The 20,341-nt window shown below is 39.7% G+C and overlaps 1 protein-coding gene across 1 annotated transcript in view; it reads right to left on the reverse strand.

The window, feature by feature from the left end:
* thsd7aa (thrombospondin, type I, domain containing 7Aa) overlaps positions 1 to 20,341 on the reverse strand; it is a 76,239-nt gene that overhangs the window by 37,848 nt on the left and 18,050 nt on the right. Inside the window, exons 2-5 of the mRNA XM_055021951.1 lie at positions 9,992 to 11,180; positions 7,775 to 8,023; positions 7,105 to 7,286; positions 2,950 to 3,105 (exon numbers count right to left, since the gene is read on the reverse strand). Of these exons, the coding sequence (XP_054877926.1) occupies positions 2,950 to 3,105; positions 7,105 to 7,286; positions 7,775 to 8,023; positions 9,992 to 11,180 (1,776 nt within the window). The remainder of the gene's footprint in view (positions 1 to 2,949; positions 3,106 to 7,104; positions 7,287 to 7,774; positions 8,024 to 9,991; positions 11,181 to 20,341) is intronic.

A 20,341-nucleotide genomic window follows, 5' to 3' on the forward strand; every position in this document is an offset into this window, starting at 1 on the left:
TAAAGATTATTGAATTCATTGCAATATTACATTGATTGTAAATGTATCAGTTATGTTTGTACATCGGAGTATTTTTACCTTTGGTTGGAATACTCTGACTTCTGTGTAACAAGCAAATATTGCTGCTGCAAAATATTATATTTTGTTTTGCTTCAGTTGGTCAGATTTAAATTGACAATAAAATCAAGTGATTTTAAAATATAGATGTAGATTTTTTTAAATTAGAAGAATAAAACATTTTTTGAGATTTTGGTCAATTAAGTTACAAATTCATATTTAAGCTGAAAAAACTAGCAAAGTATGCAATTTTATGAAGTACTGTAAAATGAACTACTGCTGCCAGTAAGTTACTGTAAATTCTACAGTGACTTTTTTTACAGTGGGAATTCAAAACAATTCCCACTGTTTTGAAGTTTCTTGTTACTAATTAAACACTGATTTCAAAGGCTTTGTTTAAACTATTAATTTCAGCTAGCTTAAAAGCATGTTCAGATGGGTTGCCATATGGCAAACATTTATACCTTTTGTAGTGAAGTGCCTGCACTGCACATGGAAAAAATGGATAACAATTATGAAATACAGTTCTGTTCTACCTTCTCTAATTGTTGAGGGTTCTTTCTACCCTTTCACCCAGTGCTGCCTTAAAACCTTAAGTTAATAGCACCTAAAAATGTCTTTGAAATAACGCAATTCAATCATGGAAAGGATTTCCACACGATTAAATAGCTTTCTTTCAGCATGAAGCATGTTTGTTTAGCTAACTTAATTTCAACTTAATGAAGTAGTGTGAAGGTAACACTGTAAAATATGCTGGTTTCAAACTAAATTTGTATTCATCTTAATCAAATAAAGTCAATCATTTGGTGCAAAACATTACAAAGTACTTGGGCTTGCTCTATTAAATTGCATTGGTCCAACTATAGTAAATGAGTTGAATCAATCTTAAAAGTTAAGTTGAGCCAACACAATTGCTTTAAATTGGAATTGAGAATTACATGGTTCTGAAATAAATCAAAGTAATCAGGTGGACATTTTTTCCATAATTTTTCTATGTTCATCCAAAGAGTTACTTCTTTCAGTGTATGTAATGTGTGAGCAGAAGCAGTGAAGGTTGTGTTTGGTTATACTGTGTTAAATGTCCATGCCCTATTCAATTCCCACTGACCTGCTGAGTCTTCACTTTGATGTTTTTTCTCTAGTATTGGTTTACAAAAGGAACAGTGCTTGACAGTAAAAGCAGAAGTGGCACAGCGAGCAACTAGATCCATCATTAAGGTGCATGGAGGATCATTTTCTACCATCTATTTCATTTAAAGTACTTCATTAAAGCACAGTCAACATGCATTAGTCATGGTAGATGATGTAGCTTCAGGCGGTAATTATGGCTGGAGTAGCAATGCTTCCAGAATCATGCAGTCTGTCATTATTGGAAGATTTTCAGAATGGACATTCAAATTTTACACAAAGAATAGGCCTAACAATCAACAGTACTGGAATGTACTAGGTGAGCTTGTCTGTCACATAACTGGGTAAGCTCCAGAGTTCATACATGGTTAAAATCTTCTTTATTGACTGCTATTTGTTAGATACACAGTCTTAGGCTGATGGTTGCTTTTCATTAGCAATGAAAACCAACCTATGTGTCCTATGGGTTTCCCAGGTAAACACTGTTAAAGCATCTATCTAGTATCTAGTAAATCATTCAGTCACTGTGAAGTAAATGTATCTCTGTTTTCTCCTGCTGAATAGTCATTTTGTGTCATTCTGGATCCCCTCAGCCAAGCGTCTTATTGTATCTGAAAAATTCTGAAGAAATCTTAAGACTCATTAGACTCAACCCTCTGAAGCACCAGAGGTTTTCATAAAGGTTAGATGAAAATAAATTATTTTTGGTAGACACATTTGTGGCATGACAAATAAAAGGAGCATACCACCACTGGACTGTTAGAAGGCACATGGCTCTCTCTCCAGCTAAGCGTGTAACAGATGTGAGGAGTATTAAGTTGTGCTTCCTCATAGACAGTAATACTCTAGGGAGTCCAAATCAAGATATTAGCCAGTCGTATTTGTGCCATGGAAGCATAATTAAGACTGCTGTTTTAAAGGTGAGAAGTAGAGAACCGATTCTGCCTTTGGGAGGTGTGTGTCCCCGTACCTTGGCCATTCCTTCCTGTGGTATTCCATTTGATTAGAATTTGAACCGGGCCAATCGGCGAACAGAAGGAGAAGTAGAGAATGATGATGTTGGCATTCTGCTCTGTTTTATAATTATAGTATTTCTGTACTTTTAACAATGGCAGCGGAGGAAGTGAGCAAAGGTGTTCAGTCCATGTTGGCCACTGTTCAAAATATTGCATTAATATTAATAGCCGTCTCATTCGGGATCCCACTTCTCTCGTTGCATTGGAGGATGGTTGTTGACAGCATAGGCAATTTCTGGTAAGCATCTTAGCATCAAACTGGTAAATTACACATGTCAAGGCCAAATGTCAGCCATTTGGTAAAATTTAAAACCTTTATAGAGACTATGGCTCCAGGAAGCAATCGTTTCTCAATAGCCTAGAGTCCAGACCCTCTGGAAGAAGCAGACAGTGTCGGGGAATGGGCTGGTTTTTACCAGGCTGGTGTCCCATTACATCTGGCATAAAAGTAACACAGCAGTTCAGAAAATGAACATAATACCAACTGTAAAATGTGGTGGTGGTGGCAGTGTGATAATCTGAAGTTGTCTTGATTTCAGAATCTGGAATACTTGCTGTGATAAATGGAACCATGAATTCTGCTGTCTACAAAACAAATCCTGAAGGAGAATGTCCCACCATGTGTTAGTGGTCACTGACATAACCTCCAGCAAACTATAATGCACTGTGGCTTCCACAGTGAGGCTTTATTCTATGAAGGTGTGGTACACTGCACACCTCCAATCAAAGTTACCCAGCAATCTCTTACCTTTCTTAGTAGTCTGGTCTTGACAGTTCTCATAAGTGCAAGGTCCCCAAGCGCTCCACAAAGACACCTCACACTCCACAGGGCAGCTGATATGGCAGAGCTGTGTGGTATTCGGAGGAGCCCCCAAACACAGTTCACTGTCCACTGGCCGCAAACCTATGGAGAAACACAAACGATGAATGAACTAGCAGTAGCTGTGCAAACTCAATTACAGAAACAAAAAAGGAAAATAACAGCAAAATATGTAAATATTATGACTAATCATTGAGGGTTTCTGACAAATATAAATTAGTTGATCAACTGTACTTTTACACCAGTTTTTCTTTGTGTTTTCCAGACACAGTCAGATGTCGGTGACTCTCTCCAAGGTCGCCAGACTGATGAATTATTCAAGCTGTGCAACAACTGCATTGAGCTTCATTCACATGCAAATTGCCATTCCCAAACGTGTGTCCTTTAATAGTGACACTTAAACATGTGTACATGTCATGTGTCCTTTAAACCACATGTAATGCTATTGAAGGTGATAAGTTAAATCAAGTAAAATGATTGGTTGCTCTTTTATTACCATCAAAACAAAAATTGTCCCATTTCTTTACATTCTCCCATTGTTACTCCTATACTGTAACTGCACAGCCAAGAAGTGTTTGGTTTCTGAGTTACTGTAAGCTCTTACTGTGACAGACTGGCAATCTGTCCAGAGTGACCCCATAAAGATTTGCCTTTTAAATCAATGGTTAGCTTGGAAATTACAACCCCAACTTCAATGAAGTTGAGACTGTGTAAAGTATAAAGATGAAACTATAATGAGTAGCAAATCCTTTTCAACCTGTTTTCAGTTGAATCCACTACAAGGGCATAATGTTGGAATAAGGACATATTTATCACTGTGTTACATTATTTATCCTTATAACAACACGCAATAAGTCTTTTGGGAGCTGAGGAAACTAGTTGTTGATTTATTCTTGCTTCATGTAGAACTTCACTTGTTCAACAATATGGGGTCTCTGTTCTTGTATTTTGGGCTTCACACACTTTCAGTGAAGGACAGGTCTGGACTGCTGGCAGGCAGGTCTGATTCCAGCTCACTAAAACTGGAACTAGTGTGCTAGTTGCTGTAGGCTGCAGGTCTGTACCAGACTGATTTGTGATCTGGTACAAGATGTCATACAGGATGCGGTAACATGTTGAAAAGATTATCTACTATTATACATTCCGTATTAGAAACCATGACTCAAAGCTAAATGTGAGCATTTTTCTTAATGACACAAATGTTGAATTACACCAGTAATTTTTTTCTTTTTTATGAAGGGTTTTGGAAAGTCAAACATTCCTCCCAAAATTTTCTTCATTTATAATGTTAAGCAACAATAGTTCCTTTGTGAAGTCAAACAAGCATCGGTAGATTAATGGACACTTCCTCACAGACTGTCCTTGCTCTGGTATCTTCATGCCAGATGGTGTGCATTCCCATGTGCTGTGCTTCCAGACACAAATTAGGGAGCCGAGAGGCCGCCTCCAGGAGCCACCTGCCAAAAATATCCTGGTGCCCAGCTCTGTTCCAGCTGAGGACTCCTGGCATCACACTGGCACAGCTGCTTTCCAGCATGTCACTTAATATATCACATCAACTAGGATGTGCATTGATAAGACTGTCCATACACATTCTTATGAAATGAATTATATCACTAAAGCATTCATTTGTTTCCATAACTCAGTTCACTAAATGAAATGCATTATGTAAATTATTTCCAACAGAGTAATGTTTTCAATCATTATTTCCGGTAATTGCAGTGATTTTTCCACTTTACAGTTAATGAAAATATGCCATTTAAAATTAGAATATCAGATTGGCCCAATAAAAATACATTTTCAATACAGAAATGTGTCCCTAATGACAAGTTAAATTCAGTTCAGACTATGTAGCACTAATTCACAAAACATCATCTCAACACATAAAGTCTACTTTGTGTCATAACATCCTGCACAAAGTCCACATCTGTGTGTGTTTGTGGGGGTAGACACACGTCATCCTTAACCTCAGTCTTATTAGTCAGGTTACTTTGGTTCATTTGGTGGCTTGGTGACTAAGCTGTGAAGCGAGCTAAAACTGAATAAATGGAGTTTTAGCCCTCACACAGTCTGAAGAGGGGGAGAGTGGACTCTGCTTGAACTTTTTACCCTCTGCGCAGTGCCGGTGGGATTCCACTAACCCAGCGTGCGCTTTTACAAGTCGTCTTCTTTTTTTTATGGTTTTGGGAACTAATCAGCTGATGGGAAACCCCCATCAGTTCTTTGCTGAACGACTGTGACATCTGCCGTGCTTTTCCTGAGCGTTACAGTAAGACTGTGGAAGGGCTAAAACATTTAATCTAGTGGAAATGTTTGCCAAAAAGAATAGAAATCAAGCAAACATTGTTGCTTTGCCTCCTCCTCTGTTGTCTGATGTCTCAGACAAATCACCCGATCTTATAATGAATGAATGAATCTGTTGTCAGTTTTCCTTTAGGTGTCAAAACACCTTTAGATAAGTAAATTGTCACTTTTGTGGAAATATTCAAAAGAAAGTTAGGTTGCAGAATCCTATTACTTGTGAAACCTTGACTGTGGAAAGGACAAATTTCTGCCTCAAACAGTTCTAGGAATTTATTAGATTGTTGTATTTATGCATTTAACACACTGCATCAGTTGGGCAATTTCAGTCTAAAAGACATTATTTAACCACTTTCATACAGCTGGAGGATGACGGAAAGGCTGTAATGTTTTTAAAGTGTCTTAAGCACAAGATGGGAAACATTTAGGATGAAGATGCTGCTGTTTATTGCTTGGTATGACCAAATACTACCTGACATGATTCCATACATGCTGTCCGGGAAATGACAGACTGAAGGACGGATGATGAATATGAGCAGTAGAGCTGGCAGAAACATTTTATCCCACCTACACTCTCCACTCCTCCCTTTTCTTGTATATCTTCCTTTGACTCTTTCTTTTTGGCTATTGCCTAAAGCAGAATCTATTGATTTTTTTACATCTCTGAATGCCTTCATTAAAATCTTCTACCTAAAAGCAATATCCATGACAACCAATGGCATTTTTTTATGGTATGTCGACTTAGACAGCAGTAAGGAATAAAACCCAGGAAGTTGCCCGTCTCTTTTAGCAGAATTAGCACCATGGATTCTTGGCATGGAAGGCTGAAAACAAGCCACTGGTTGTGAGCATAAGATCAGAATAATCTCAGCAACAGATGCCAGTTTCACCAGCCAGATGGACGGAGACTTACTGTGTCAATGCTGGATAAAAATGGGCAAGCTTCCAGGCCACTTCCAGCTCTGTGTGTTCAGCACAACCATTGATTTACTGGAAAATCAATGAAGAAAGCATTTCAGTGCTTTCTTCATTGCACTGCACACAACTCAAAATGCAAATGAATGACCATGTGGACACTATTTTAATTATCTGTCCTACATGTGTCCGGAGAGATGAGCCATTGTTGCTAAGCTCATCTGTAACACAGCTTGTCCATGTAATTTAAAACTGGTTTTAGTTATTAGGTAATTTATTTCAAAATATTTGTGAAGTTGATGTTTACTGCATCACATTTTTGCTCAACTATAAAGTTGTCTAATCTTGTTCTATTTGTTCTGCAAAACATTGGCAATCAGTCTACAGTACAACAGGATATACTTCAGATATCTTGACGTTTTATTTCTTTGCAGTTCAGTGAAAATTCATCCAGATTGGATTGAAAGCATCAATATTAAATAATAGAATAAACTCTGGGTCTTCGCTGAGCCATTTTTAAAAGATGATCATACTTTGATTTAATCATTTTATTGCATGGCTGTACTTACACCCCACCACAGTGTTTAGACATTCTACACCCATTAACTCAACCAACTTGCTTGTCCAGCATTAGAAAAGACATCTTAATGCTGCTACCTTCATGTTTCATGCTACAGACTGTGTGATAGGTTTCTACTGCACAAAGTGTTTTACTTTTAGGTCTAAGAGTTTGCTTTCTATGTTAGAACTGCAGTGTCCTCTTCATGACTTTGGGAAAACTTTAAATAAGATGGTTTTCTCATGTTTAGAGTATCTAACGTGTTTAGCAGAATCAACTGAATATAACATGTTGAGGACTGTAGTTACCTTCTCTACTCCTCAGGGAACTGAGATTAGGCGGAGCGACGGCACTGGCCTGCACACAGTAAACCTCGCGTGTCTGGATTCCACCTCCACACAAGCCTGTCAGGTTTCCACGCCGTCGATCCTGCTGGCTCAGCAGCATGTCCACCCTACACTCTGTCCACTCTGTTGTTTTCCAGGTGTAGCTGATGACACATGAAGGCAGATGAAGTGTCAGATTGAGATCACATTAACCTAAGCTTCGCGTGACTAAACACAAAACGCTAAGAAGAAAAGAACACATTGATTAGATGCCAGAAAGTCTATATTTTACGTTAGAACATGATGCTGAGATGGACACAGAGTCTGTGGCATATTTAAAACAGGCATTATGTCTTTTATAAGCAACATCACTGAAGCCCAAAATTATTTCTATTCCTGGCAGATTTTGACGCAAGTTTCTTTTCATCTTAGTCATTCGAACAAATAAGTCTTTTAACTGATACTTTAATAATTAATCTTTGATGATGATCTCCAAGTCTTTGAGTTGGAAGATCCAGGATCCATCATCCTAATCCTCAGGACCTTCCACCAATTTTCAGGTTCAAGTCAGCACTCTGGCTGACACTCCATAATGTTATTATTGCTTCTGGTCAGAAGAGTTAGGTTGTAAAATGAAAAGTTGTTCACTCACACAGTGCATGGAGGAACCGCCCCGTCTTGGGGGCTGCACGGCTCTTTTTCTTCAAGTTCTGGGCACTCCACTCCTCCACCGATTGGAAACTGGCTCACTTTCCTACTGCGACTGCGCTCCCCTTTCACCTCATTGGAGTCGTAGCACTGCTTAGAGCACGCTGACCATCCAGACCACTCAGTCACATCACAGTCTCTGGGAATCACACAGGCCTGAAAGGTCACTGGCAGCATCTCCTGAGAACAAAGGCTGCAGAACGAGACAATGATCAGTTTTAATTAGGTGCTGCTGATTATAAGAACACAACACATAATGTCAAGGTGTTTTTCAGATCAACTGAATGAAATTTATTTTAAAAAACAACAACCAGTTAAATTTGGATTTTCTGTGTGTTTATTTAGGTTCCTGTGTTCTGTTGAGTCTCTGTGTTGTCCTGTCATTTTCATGTTTCTAGTTTCAGTCAAAATATGAAATAAATAATCCAATGGTATTGTGACCCCCATATAATACAGTCAATATGTGTAACTAAGCCTCTTGAAAGCTTTCAGCCATCTGTCTGTACAGTAAGAGGCTGAGAATGAGAAAAGGTCTGTGGTTTCTATTCTTTCAGGCATAACAAGAAAATCTATAGTAGGGCCAGGGCTGTCTTAGGATGGAGTTGATTGTGCTCACTGGCCTCTTTTAGAGTGGAGCGAGCCCAGAGACAGAACAAGGCCATTCATGTGGTGTCAGTGAGCGTGGCTCTCTGACACCACATAAAATTCATATGATGAATGAGTTAAAGGGGATGTTAAAGTGGAGCTTGGGCCAACTTTCATTAAGGTGCTGTAATACTGCCTGTAGTGTGAATGAATGTCATAAAATACTATTAAATTTTCAAAACTTTGGACATACCCTAGACCCGCAGATGCCAGAATTTGCACCCTCTATCATATCATGTTTGAATGTTTAGACTAACTGTAGGAATGCTGAGTCTGCATTCCTCCATGAGAATGACAACAATCACACAAAGAAAAATCATTCTTTCTAAAACAACTGTCAGAATTTGCAGAACGTAAATGGTTTGACACCAGGTAGTTAATCCAAACACTTCTGTAGAGTTAGTGTCTTAACTGTAATTCAGTGCTGAATAAAGACTCTCAATGGCCGAATTTGCTAACATCAACCCAACAATTACTAGTAAGAGCTAGAATTCATTTGTAGATATAAACTACCTGATAAAAATGACAGACTTTATTAACTATACAAGAGGTCCCCTTCCAATAATAGTATCAGGTATACATTTCATTTGTCTGATTTTGCATAGCTTCCTCCTGGCTCTGATTGGTATTTTTTGCCTGGAAGTGTCTCATTTCTGCAGATGGCTTTAGTAACACTGGCAGGAGGTGGAGGAGCTTGATTTTTTGTCTCACAGATGATGTGTTTTGTATTATACTGTTGCAACATGGCAGTTGTGTAAAAAACATGTTTTTTTGTAAAAGTTACATACTGCAGCTTTAACAGCTGAAAATGAATCTTGATCATAATATTTAAAGAAGTCCAGCCTTTAGACATCCCCAAAAAACAGAAAATAATTTGTTGTATGAGAAATTATTTGTAACACCCTAAGAAGAAGCTGTCAGAACATAAAATACTTATCTTTTGATTTCCATCCATACATATTTTATGCCCATCTCAAGCTTTCAGAGTTATGGGAAGCTCATTAGATAGAGTTACCTTAGATATACAACTTACCCTAACCCTACCCCTACACCATGCATGCACCGACCCTATGATCTATCACAAATGTGAACTGTAAGAGGAAGCCAGGGAACCCAGAGAGTACTCACAATCCACCAACACAACTGAGAAAGTTCACAAAGAAAGACCCCAACCCAGAATTTGAATTCTGGACCTGTTATATGCTGGACAAGGTATTCTTGTTCCTTGTCCTATTTCTACCTGTGTGTCTTAATAGCTGGTAACTTTGCTAACAATGCTAACATTGTCTGTGATGTCATCAATCCAGCTCTTAAGATTGTGATTTGTGTTTCTAGGATGTGAAACACAAATCACATCCTATCACATCACCTATCACATCACAAATCACATCACCTCACCAACGTTTTAACTTTTGGTTTATTCCAAACAAGATAAGATCCTCTAGCAAGAGAAATGAAACAGGACCTATACAGATTCACAAGCTTACAGAAAGAATGTCATTCTAATCATTTGTACCTCAGAGCTTCGATGGTCCCACTCTTGTGTACACATGTCACTTCTCTGGTTTGGTATCCAACTTGCAGATCCCAGAATTTTCCTCCTGGGCGGTTCTGACGATTCTTGTTCCTCTTCTTTTTGATTAGCTCTCTGGTTTCTGGGTCTTTCGTTTTCCCCTTTTCTCTTAATCTTCCTTTGCCTTTCTCTCTTATTTTCTCTTTTTTTGCCTTGTTTTTGACCTTTTTCTGTCTTTTGGGTCGGTCTGCCTCTCTGAATGCCTTGCCCTGTTTTTTGTTTGCTCTGACCAATTTTCTCTTGCTCAAAAATGGTTTGTTACCATTTTTGGACATTTTCTCCTCACCTTCTGTGGCCTTTATGTCTTTTTCTTGGTACTGTTTTTCATCATCTCTCATCTTTTTTCTTTCTCTCATGGACTGTTTGCTGTCTTCTCTGGCCTGTTTATCACCTCCTCTGGATGGTGTTTCATCATCTCTTGGCTGTTTGCTGCCCCCTTTAGCAGATTTGTCACTTTCTCTAGATCTCTTGTTGCTCTCCTTGGGTGGATTTTCAGCTTGTCTGGCTATCCTGGGCAAAGGTGCAGAACAGGAGCCCCAAGGTCCAACTCTGAGGCTGTAAAGGTTTTCCTCTCCCTCACACAGGCCAGGCTGACATGTCTGAAATTCAGTCAAATTTGGACAGGCAGACCCACCAAATAGTGGCGGTGTCAGAACAAAGCGTATCCGATTCCGTAAGCCAATCCCACATGTTTTAGAACATGAAGTCCACGGGCTGAACTCAGACACCACACAGTCCCGAGGACACGGTATGAGACAGGCCTGTTCCTGCCTTGGTTTAGGTTCAAAGTATTCACAAATTACGTCCTCCGCAGGCTCGGCATCAGATTTCTGAACACAGCCCACTTCCCGAGTCTGAATGCCCTCCTCTCCCCGTCTGCACACTGTTGGCCGCTGTACCCCGGCGCTGCGCATCATCACTGGGACACACTGGTTCCAAGCACCCAGCTGCCATTCATACTGATCTTTGTGCCAGTCACACACTCTGAAGCAGCTCTGCTGGTTGTCTGGCCTCTCTGTCTGGTCACAGTTTGTATGGAGGGTGGTCCAGCCTTCAGAATGGGCGCACCATACTGCTCTGCTCTGGCTGCCTCCAGGTCCACATTCACTTCCCATACACCGACCCCAAGGACCTGCACAGATGAAGTCAAGAATAGTCAGTGATACATTAGAGAGCAAGCATAGCTTTTGCAAAGGGAAGATTAGTTCTATGTTTTTGTGAAATACAGAATAGAAAACTTAAATTAATTTAAAATTAATCCAAAGAGGTCAGATGTTACACAAGCGGTCAACAGAATGCAGCACTTTTGGGATACCTTAGTTCACCAGAGTTCCAGTCAGTTTTGGATTTCTAAAAGTTCTGAACTGATTCCATGCAGGAACAAGCTACTCACTAAGAAAATTCAAACACTAAATTAAATTGCAAAAATTATTAAAATTGTTAATTTGTGTTAAATAGAATCAGTTTTTAACAACTAAGCCATTACCTTTGAAGATAGTATTCTCCAGTGCCTTCAATACAATCCAGCCCCTTCTGCTCCAGGACAAACTAAACAGCATGGGAGTGGACCAGCACCTGGTCACCTGGATCCATAGTTACCTCACCAACAGGCCGCAGTATGTCAGGCTAAAGGACACCGTGTCTGACACTGTGGTCAGCAGCACAGGAGCCCCTCAGGGCACAGTGCTGGCCCCTCTTCTCTTCACCCTGTACTCCTCTGACTTCCACTACAACTCGGAGCTGTGCCACATACAGAAGTATGCTGATGACACAGCCATAGTCGGATGTATCAGGGACGACAGAGAGGAGGAATATCGCTGTCTGGTGAGGGACTTTGCTCTCTGGTGCCACACAAACCACCTGGAACTCAACACCGCTAGGACGAAGGAGCTGGTTATAGACTTTGGGAGGTCCAGACCAAAGCCGAGACCAGTCGTACTAGAGGGAACTGAGGTTGAGGTCGTGGGCTCCTACAAGTACCTCGGGATGTGGCTGGACAGTAAACTGGATTGGTCAAAAAACACCAGCCACCTGTACGGGAAGGTGCAGAGCAGGATGTACTTCCTGAGGAGACTGCGGTCCTTTAACATCTGCAGCAAACTGCTGTGGATGTTCTACCAGTCAGTGATCGCCAGTGTCCTCTTCTACACCGTGGTGTGCTGGGGAGGCAGCACATCCAAGAAGGACACGTCCAGACTGGACAAACTGATCAGGCGTGCCGGCTCTGTGGTCGGCATGAAGCTGGACTCTCTGGTGACGGTGGCAGAGGCGAGGACACTGAACAAACTGCTGGACATCATGGACGATAGCAGCCACCCTCTACACGCCGTCATCAGCAGCCAGAGGAGCCTGTTCAGTGACAGACTGCTGCTTCCCAAGTGCCGGACCAATAGATTCAAGAACTCCTTTGTCCCCCACGCCTTCAGACTGTACAACTCCTTACTGGGGGTCGGAGGTGACACAGGACAGAGGGAAGAAGGAGTAGTGACCCCTTGTACTTTTCTGCAAATATCCATACTTATCGGGCCAAACCATATAGTGCAATATCATATCACTGGTCAATCTATCTGCCAAATTCCTATATTTTCTTTGGTGTTGTATTTATATTTTTTATTTATATTTTATTTATATTCTTATTTCTTGCTTATTTTTGCTTAATTTAGGGTTTTGGCTACTCACATTTAGTGTGTACCTTTGTATTTAATTTGTATTTCTTGTATTCTTTTGTATTTTGCGCACTGTGTGCCACTTTTCTGCCTGTAAGCTGCTGGTAACTTCAATTTCCTGAGGGAGTCTTCCCAAGGGATCAATAAAGTATGAGTCTAAGTCTAAGTCTAAGTATGAACAAAGCAATTAAAATAGAAATATCAAGCAGCAGTTTGCAGATCTGAACTTTTCTAAGCTGTAATTTGGGGTTTTACTCAACAATACAATGAGCACAGCAGTAGGCTATAGCTGCAAGCAGAGTTTGGATCAATACAAATCAAAAGAGGTGGAAAAGAACTGACCCAAATAAAAAAGACAGCTGCAGACCTGGCAACGTTCAGTGGCACTTCTTGCCCTCCTTCAGTGAGAATGAGGAAATAATTCACATAATAATTCAATTCAATTCAAAAATACTTTGTTACTCCCAAAGGGAAAATAAATGTTGTTGAAGCTCATTAATTCAGATTCTTCAAAGAGTTATTGAAAATGGTGATGGCTGTTGGCAGGTAAGATTTCTTGTAGTGGTCTGTATTACAGACACCTCTGATTTCCCAAAATATCTCCTCATCAATTGTAGTTTTACATTTACCTTATCACACCTTGGGCCGTAGGTAAGTTATCTGATAAAAATCAGCAGTGAACTAAAGTTGTGAATAAAACTACAGACAAAAGTTAATGCTATGAGTATAAGGAACGATCTGTGCTGCACTTTTTAACCACATCCAACTCTGTTAAAAGTGGAACACTTTTAAAGTCCTGAAGTATTACTTCTCCAGACATTATTGTTTCAGGAGCAGGCAGGTGTTCACCATCATTTCTGAATATGACAGTTATTCCCTAGCTACTCATAAGAGTTAAAATGAACCTACTTACAGAAATAAAAGGCATCAGACAAAAGACATTCCATATTTCCACTAAAGCAGTATTAATCTGTGAGAGCATCCAGCTCAGCAGCAAATGGATTAAAGACTGGGTACTGTTAGCCCAAGCTGAGAGGAAAGCTAATTATAAAATTTAGAAATTTGCTGTATCAGACGTACAAAAAAAACTATCAGGACACTCAAAGATGCTTTACACGGAATCAGACATTCCCATTCACACACACACACAGTAACACACTGATGATGGCAAGCTAACGGACAGTAGTTACAGAAGCGAGACCATCGGCCCAAGGTGGGTGAAGTGTCTTGCCCAAGGACACAACAACAGAGGGATCGGGGATCAACCCAGGGACCCACCAATCACAGGGCGAAGTCCTACCGTCGTCATCATCATCACCCCAAAAGCATTTGGGTCAACCATCTGCTGGTTCTGGTATACCCTGTTAACCAAACCCAAAATCAGAAGTGCTTGTGAAAACAGAGATGGCAATTTGGAAAACCTACAGAGATCAATTCCACTTCTTTTTGAATGGACTTTAGAAACCTAACGCAATGCTGCCAGTAATGTTTTCACATCTTTTTGTCACCTAGGGTTAGGGTTAGGGTTAGGGCATGTGAACTCATACAACCTGATCCAAAAAGAGAAAAGCAGAGGAGGAACATTTCTTTTAAAAGTACTTTACATGACATACATGATGGATATAAAACCTGCGCAATGAATATTTATTTATGGGTTTTTGTATTCCTCTATGCAGCTGTCAGACATCCCACCTTATCATCTGTACTGGTTTCAGTTGGTGATAACTGTCTCTGTCTTGGTATTTACAGAGATAAATGCTTTTAGATATAAAGGTGAAGGAAATGAAAAATGGCAGCAGTCAAGCTATGTTCCGGTGCTGAACACATCTGTGATAAAAAGTCTGAAAAGGTCGAGAGCACTGAGAAGCCTAAGTTTTGTGTGTCTTGCAACAATGAGACAGAATGACTGGTTTCAGCTGTAAGTAACATCAAGGGGGGAGTAAAAAGTCTGTAGGCGGCTCCAACCATCACTTAATGTACGCACTGAGTGGAGGTCAGCAGAGAGAACGCCTCAGAAGAGTATTAGACAGCCTAAGTGCTTGTGGGACTGCATGAGACGATGGGTGATGCTGTGTGTGATGATCACTTTTTAAAAACAGCCAGGATTTAGCTCTACAGAGTACTTTACTCTCTGTACTTGACCTGGATTGATATTCCATCATTCTTTCTTTCCACCCTGACTAGGAAGACTATTTATAAAGCACAGGCCCATTCTACCCCACTCAATTGTCTACAAGGAAAAACTTTCACACAAAGTCCTAACCAGGAGAATCGGTGACCAGCTGACCTGCTGTCCCAGATCATCAAACTGAACACTCACTGCCTTTAGTCCTACCAGAACAAATTAGCTGAACCTTATAAAAAGTACTTCTGTTTTTGTTGTGCAGATTCAAGTAAATCATTAACAGCAAAGTTCAGCCACATGTTTTTTTAAGCAAAATGAACATGGACACGTTGATTTACCCATTTATTTTCGGAACTCTTCAGCAGTCGGGTGTGATTATTCATTGAATCGTTTGTCAGCCTCAGAGCCACTAAATGTAAAGGAACTGAAGCAGATTGGTTTATTATCCACTTGTTAGAAAAAATGCAAATGAATCTTTCATTAGCTATATTTTTTAAACAACACAAGCATCTGCAACAGCAACTATGTGGAACACAGTTCAAGACCAATAAACTGACAAAGAAACAAATGAAAACGGAAATTCCCTCACTTGTTCCCATATTTGGGTTTTCTTTCATTAGCAGTAAAAACTTGGCTCACATATACTTTATAGTATACCTAGTGTCATTTATTTTTTTAAGGGTCACCATTGTTGCAAACAGAGAAGTCTAAATTATACACAAGCAAGAACCTGGCAATCTGTTTCTCTGTACTTTATCTAACCTATCTGCTGCTGCAATGCTGCAACTAAAGGGATATTCTGCAGGGTGTTTTATTCTGTCGTATTTTCAGCTGGCGTTGGTGTGAGTGTGTGAAAGTGTTGCTCTGCAGACAGTCAAATCAAAAGGACTGCTACTAAGGAATTGACAAGGCAGAGATCTGTTTTTCTTGTAGGCACCAAAAGCCAACTCTTTCAACTTAACAAGCACTGACATCTAAACACAGCTGCAAAACTATGACAGTCTTTGGTCAGTTTATTGCAACCACTGTCACAGTTTGCAGATCCAGTTTCTTTTTGTCTCTTTCCTTTTGAGTTTCTGTATTTTCATTCCTCGTTTCCTCTTTTGCCCAGTAATAAGTAGTTTTATTACATCTAGAGATCATGTGAGGTTTAATTACATCTAACAAACTAAGTTTGAAAATGTGATGATAGAAAACACTGCTGCTTGTGCCTACTTTCAGTTCATACTTGCTGAGTTTAGCCAAAGCAGTGTTCATGCATCTTTCATAAGACTTGTCAGAAGAGGGAAGCTATCCCTTTCAGGAAGGAACATTACACGGCTCATTTATGGTGTCATGTTGCTGCACAGGGATCTGCTTCTGGAACGTGTTACTGAGCACTCTGTGCTGTTTGCTAAATGCACCGCTGCTCTCCGGATAAACCAGAGGCGAAATTCAAACATATGTTACAAACTGGTTTTCTTTGCCTGTTTTTATTAATTTATGAGTCCAATTTTCAAGATTATCATTCTTAAATCTAGTAATAAGTAATTAGAAGACTAATTATTTTATAGCAACCACATTGGCATTTTTAAAAGGCCTTTTTAGCAGTTCACATGTAATCTTTTGATGACACATTATATAGTTGAATATGAAAGGTGTGTTTTATTTCTGTCTTTGGAGTAGAAGTAGAAGTTGTGTAAGATTAACTGAAATAAGGAAAGAAAAATGTTTTCCAAGATAGTAAACATTGTAGGTAATATAACACAACTGCATATATTCTAGATTATATTAGAAAAGAATAGGTAAACCTATGGTTAAAAATTTCAAATTTTAACTTTTTTTTTTAAGCAAAATATTTTTACCTCCTTTTTACAAGGCCAGTACTTGTATTTTCAAAGTAAGATCTGAAATCAAACATGTACAAATACTAATTAGAGTCACACATTAATAGTGACCTGCCGCGCTGCCCCACCGCCACCTCATGATGAAACAGCTTTTCTGACACGCAGCACACAAAATTCACAGCCCTGGAAATCTATAAACACAGATCTCTGTCCACTGCAACTGCAATTAAAAACAGTAATATAATATCAAAAGCATATTATTGTCAGACTGTTTCTCAGTGTTCATGGTTTAAAAGACACACACTGCTGCTTTGAGTTGAGCTGGAACAGGACAGGAGGAGCTGAGATCAGGACGCCAGCCTGCTTTCTCAACACGTCATTTAGAACAATTTCATTGAAGTTAGAAGAACTCTAACTTCTTCTGAGTTAGTTAGGCTTCTAACTCAGAAGAAATTGTAATAATTTCCAGATTTTCAATTATTTAGAGCTTGTGAGATGTTTCTAGTGTAAATGTATTGACAAACATGCTGCAGCATTGCATCTGCTCCATTCAGACGATGCCATGTTTACTGGTTAAGGTAGATCCATGTACAGAAAAGTAGTATTATAATAAAGTTGGTTAAGAAAAAAATTACATTTGTAAAAGAACAGTGACCAAAAGATAATTCAGACAGAATGGATAATACACTCTAAGAAGTGTATTTGGGCTGCAGATCATGTTATGGACTTATTTGCATTAATCTCACAGTTTAGTTTAATGATTAAGTTAATTCTGTGTTGAATTGACTTAAAAGTTACAAATTTTAACTTAAAGGAACTTTTTACTTTAACTTTACCTGAAACAATTAAGTTCAATGCCACATTCGTAGCTTTGTGCTGTGCTGCGGGGGCCAGCTGTGCTGCAGGGGCCAGCTGTGCTGCGGGGGCCAGCTGTGCTGCGGGGGCCAGCTGTGCTGCGGGGGCCAGCCTCCTGACTCAGGGCGTCTCTGTGTGGCTCTGACAAAGTCTGACAAAGTGAAGAAAATAACCTGGTCCTCAAGGTTCCTAATATGTCCTGTACAGAACAGGATAACTTTATAAGGCTATAGAAATCAAAAATGCAGGCCAGGATAAAATATCTAAAAAATGAATACATTTAAATCTATTTAACATTAATGCAAGGTCACTTTGAAGGTTTCGATGATCAAATCTGTACATGATAATCCTGTGGAAGTAGATTATTATTTCAAGTCATTATTTTGGGGGAAAATGTGAGCAAATTAAAATCTGACTAAGATTCAGATAAAATGCAGGTATAGTAAAAAGAGCTTTTGTCCAGGCTCACGGGGAACAAAGAGTAGCAGTGATAGTGGTGACGATATGAAGTGGTCTGAAACGTGGGGGAGGGCAGTTTGTTTAAATGTCAGAGACATTGAGGAGAGATGAGGAAAAGAATAGTGCAGATGAGGTGATTTCTTTTATTGAGTGTAAAGGTGAGCTATTGCTTACCTGACAAATCTAATTCACATTAAAGCTAAAATGACCATCAAGAAAGCTGGAAAGGGTTAGGGTTAACATCTGCGTTTGTTTTCCCACTTTCTGTCTCAAGAATTCTCCTCAAAATATGGATTTGCTGAGAACGTACAAGGGAAATATTTAAATGATAAATATGCTTTTAGAAAAGTTGCACTCTAACATATGAAGCATAAATCTAACCAATCAGAAGTCACTGACAATGAAATGAGCTCAGACTACCTTTTTCATGGAGCCTAGCCACCAAGATCCCATGAATCCTGATCAAAGGTGAAAGGTGAAAGCTTTACTCCATAGCTCCCTACAACATGGTGCTGTTGTTACTCACAATGGATTGCTCCCCTCCACTCAGTGTCAACATACAATGCAGCAGATGGCAGTTATGTGAGGTTATGTAGAGTAATTTATGTTGGTCTCTGAACATGATAGTAGCCACTTGCCATCATTCCAGGACCTCTAGTTCCTGTATTCTTCCAAATGCAGCTTTGTCTTCTTTGATGGCTGTAACTTTAGGTACAGTGAGCTGCTTGGTGCCCAATGAAAGATTCCCCCCATGGTTTGGTCTGCATCATGAGAGCCTTCATCCTCCTAACACTTTGTCTGAGTCCATCTTCCTGATTCACCACAGGATCTCTTATCCTGTAAACTGACTCTGATCTTTACTGTGTTTCTGCACATTCATGTTGAGCATATTAATGAGTCAAAGGCTCACTGACAACTCCATGTCATCCAAACAGAGCAGGTCATGCAGTAGATGTATTACTACACAAACAAGTCAAGTAAAAGAGGTTATCTGCAGCAGATATGGAACATAATCCACATGTCCATAATCCCTCCCCCCACGCACAACCATCCCAATAGTATTCTTTACTTATCAGCCAGGTCAACTAAAAATCTGGCAATGGAAATTGGATGATTGGAGCAATCATCAGATTTACAGTTCCAGGTGTTTCTTTCCCATCAGAAGGTTATGGAACCCTGTACTTGGATTTCCTCTGACCTGTGTCTGAGCCAGACCCTTAGAATTCTCTCATTCATTATTTGCTGACACGGCAGAGCTATTCACTAAAGTCACAAAGTAGACAATATCATTGACTTTCACCAAAAAGCAGTAAATGTTCTGGCTGGCTGCAACATCCTAATATAAGGCTCAGGGGTAAAAATGGTTTTATGAGGGAATTCCTCGGATTGGTAGAGACTCCAGAACTACTGACAGCAGGACTGGCTGCAGAATATTGTGAGAGGGTGCAAAGCTAAGTCTGCACCTGACCCACATGAACACATCTTCCAAATCCCTCTTTGTACAGCGCACAAAACCAGTACAAACCTAACCCACACAAATACAAGCACCATTCTATTTTTTTTGGAAAACGTTTTGACTAGATTTTACTGATTAACCCTTCTGCTGTCTTACTGCTATGCTCAGGCAGAACATGGCAGTAAGAGTGTTAGCGCTTCAGTTCCTGAAACCATGAAAACAAAACCTGGTAAAAGCACACGCCGGGTCAGTGCAAGCCCATCGGCACTGCACACAGAACGAAAAGTTCAGGCGGAGTCCACTTAACAGCTCTTTGGACCGTAGCAGAGTTAAAACTCAATTTATTCAGTTTTAGCTAGCTGGTCACATTTAGCTTACAAAAAGAACCTGCATGCCAAGCCACCAAATAAACCAAAGTAACCTGACCACTAACATTCAGGTTAAGACCTCATGTGTCTAAACACACAAACACACACACACAGGTCTGGGCTTCAAAAAAGGATGTGTTAATAATCTTGTGTTAATAATAAATGACTAGAATGAATAAATAGAAAATTATTTTTAAAAATGATAATAATGATAATAATAACTACACCTCTTTTTAATCAAAGGAAAATCTCAAGGTAGGTACAGTGTGCACCGCCATGCAGCTGCAGGCGCTGACAGCATGGGCTCAGTTCAGCCCATCATCAGATGAATTGTAATCTGGTATTTGAGTGAGATTCCCACCATCAGTTGAATGATGAACAATTCTGTTTTGTGAATATAAATTTTAATGAAAAGCATTTCCTGTCATGACTGTTTGCCATAAAATAACGGTGAGTAAATTAACCCAAAAAATTACTCAAATAATGTTACACAGTGGAAGGTGTGACTTTCGAATTTTGTTTGTGTTTTGTTTCCTCT

The sequence above is a fragment of the Poeciliopsis prolifica genome, unplaced genomic scaffold (genome assembly GCF_027474105.1).
Source record: "Poeciliopsis prolifica strain line A6 unplaced genomic scaffold, Auburn_PproV2 SCAFFOLD080, whole genome shotgun sequence".
Lineage (NCBI taxonomy): Eukaryota > Metazoa > Chordata > Actinopteri > Cyprinodontiformes > Poeciliidae > Poeciliopsis > Poeciliopsis prolifica.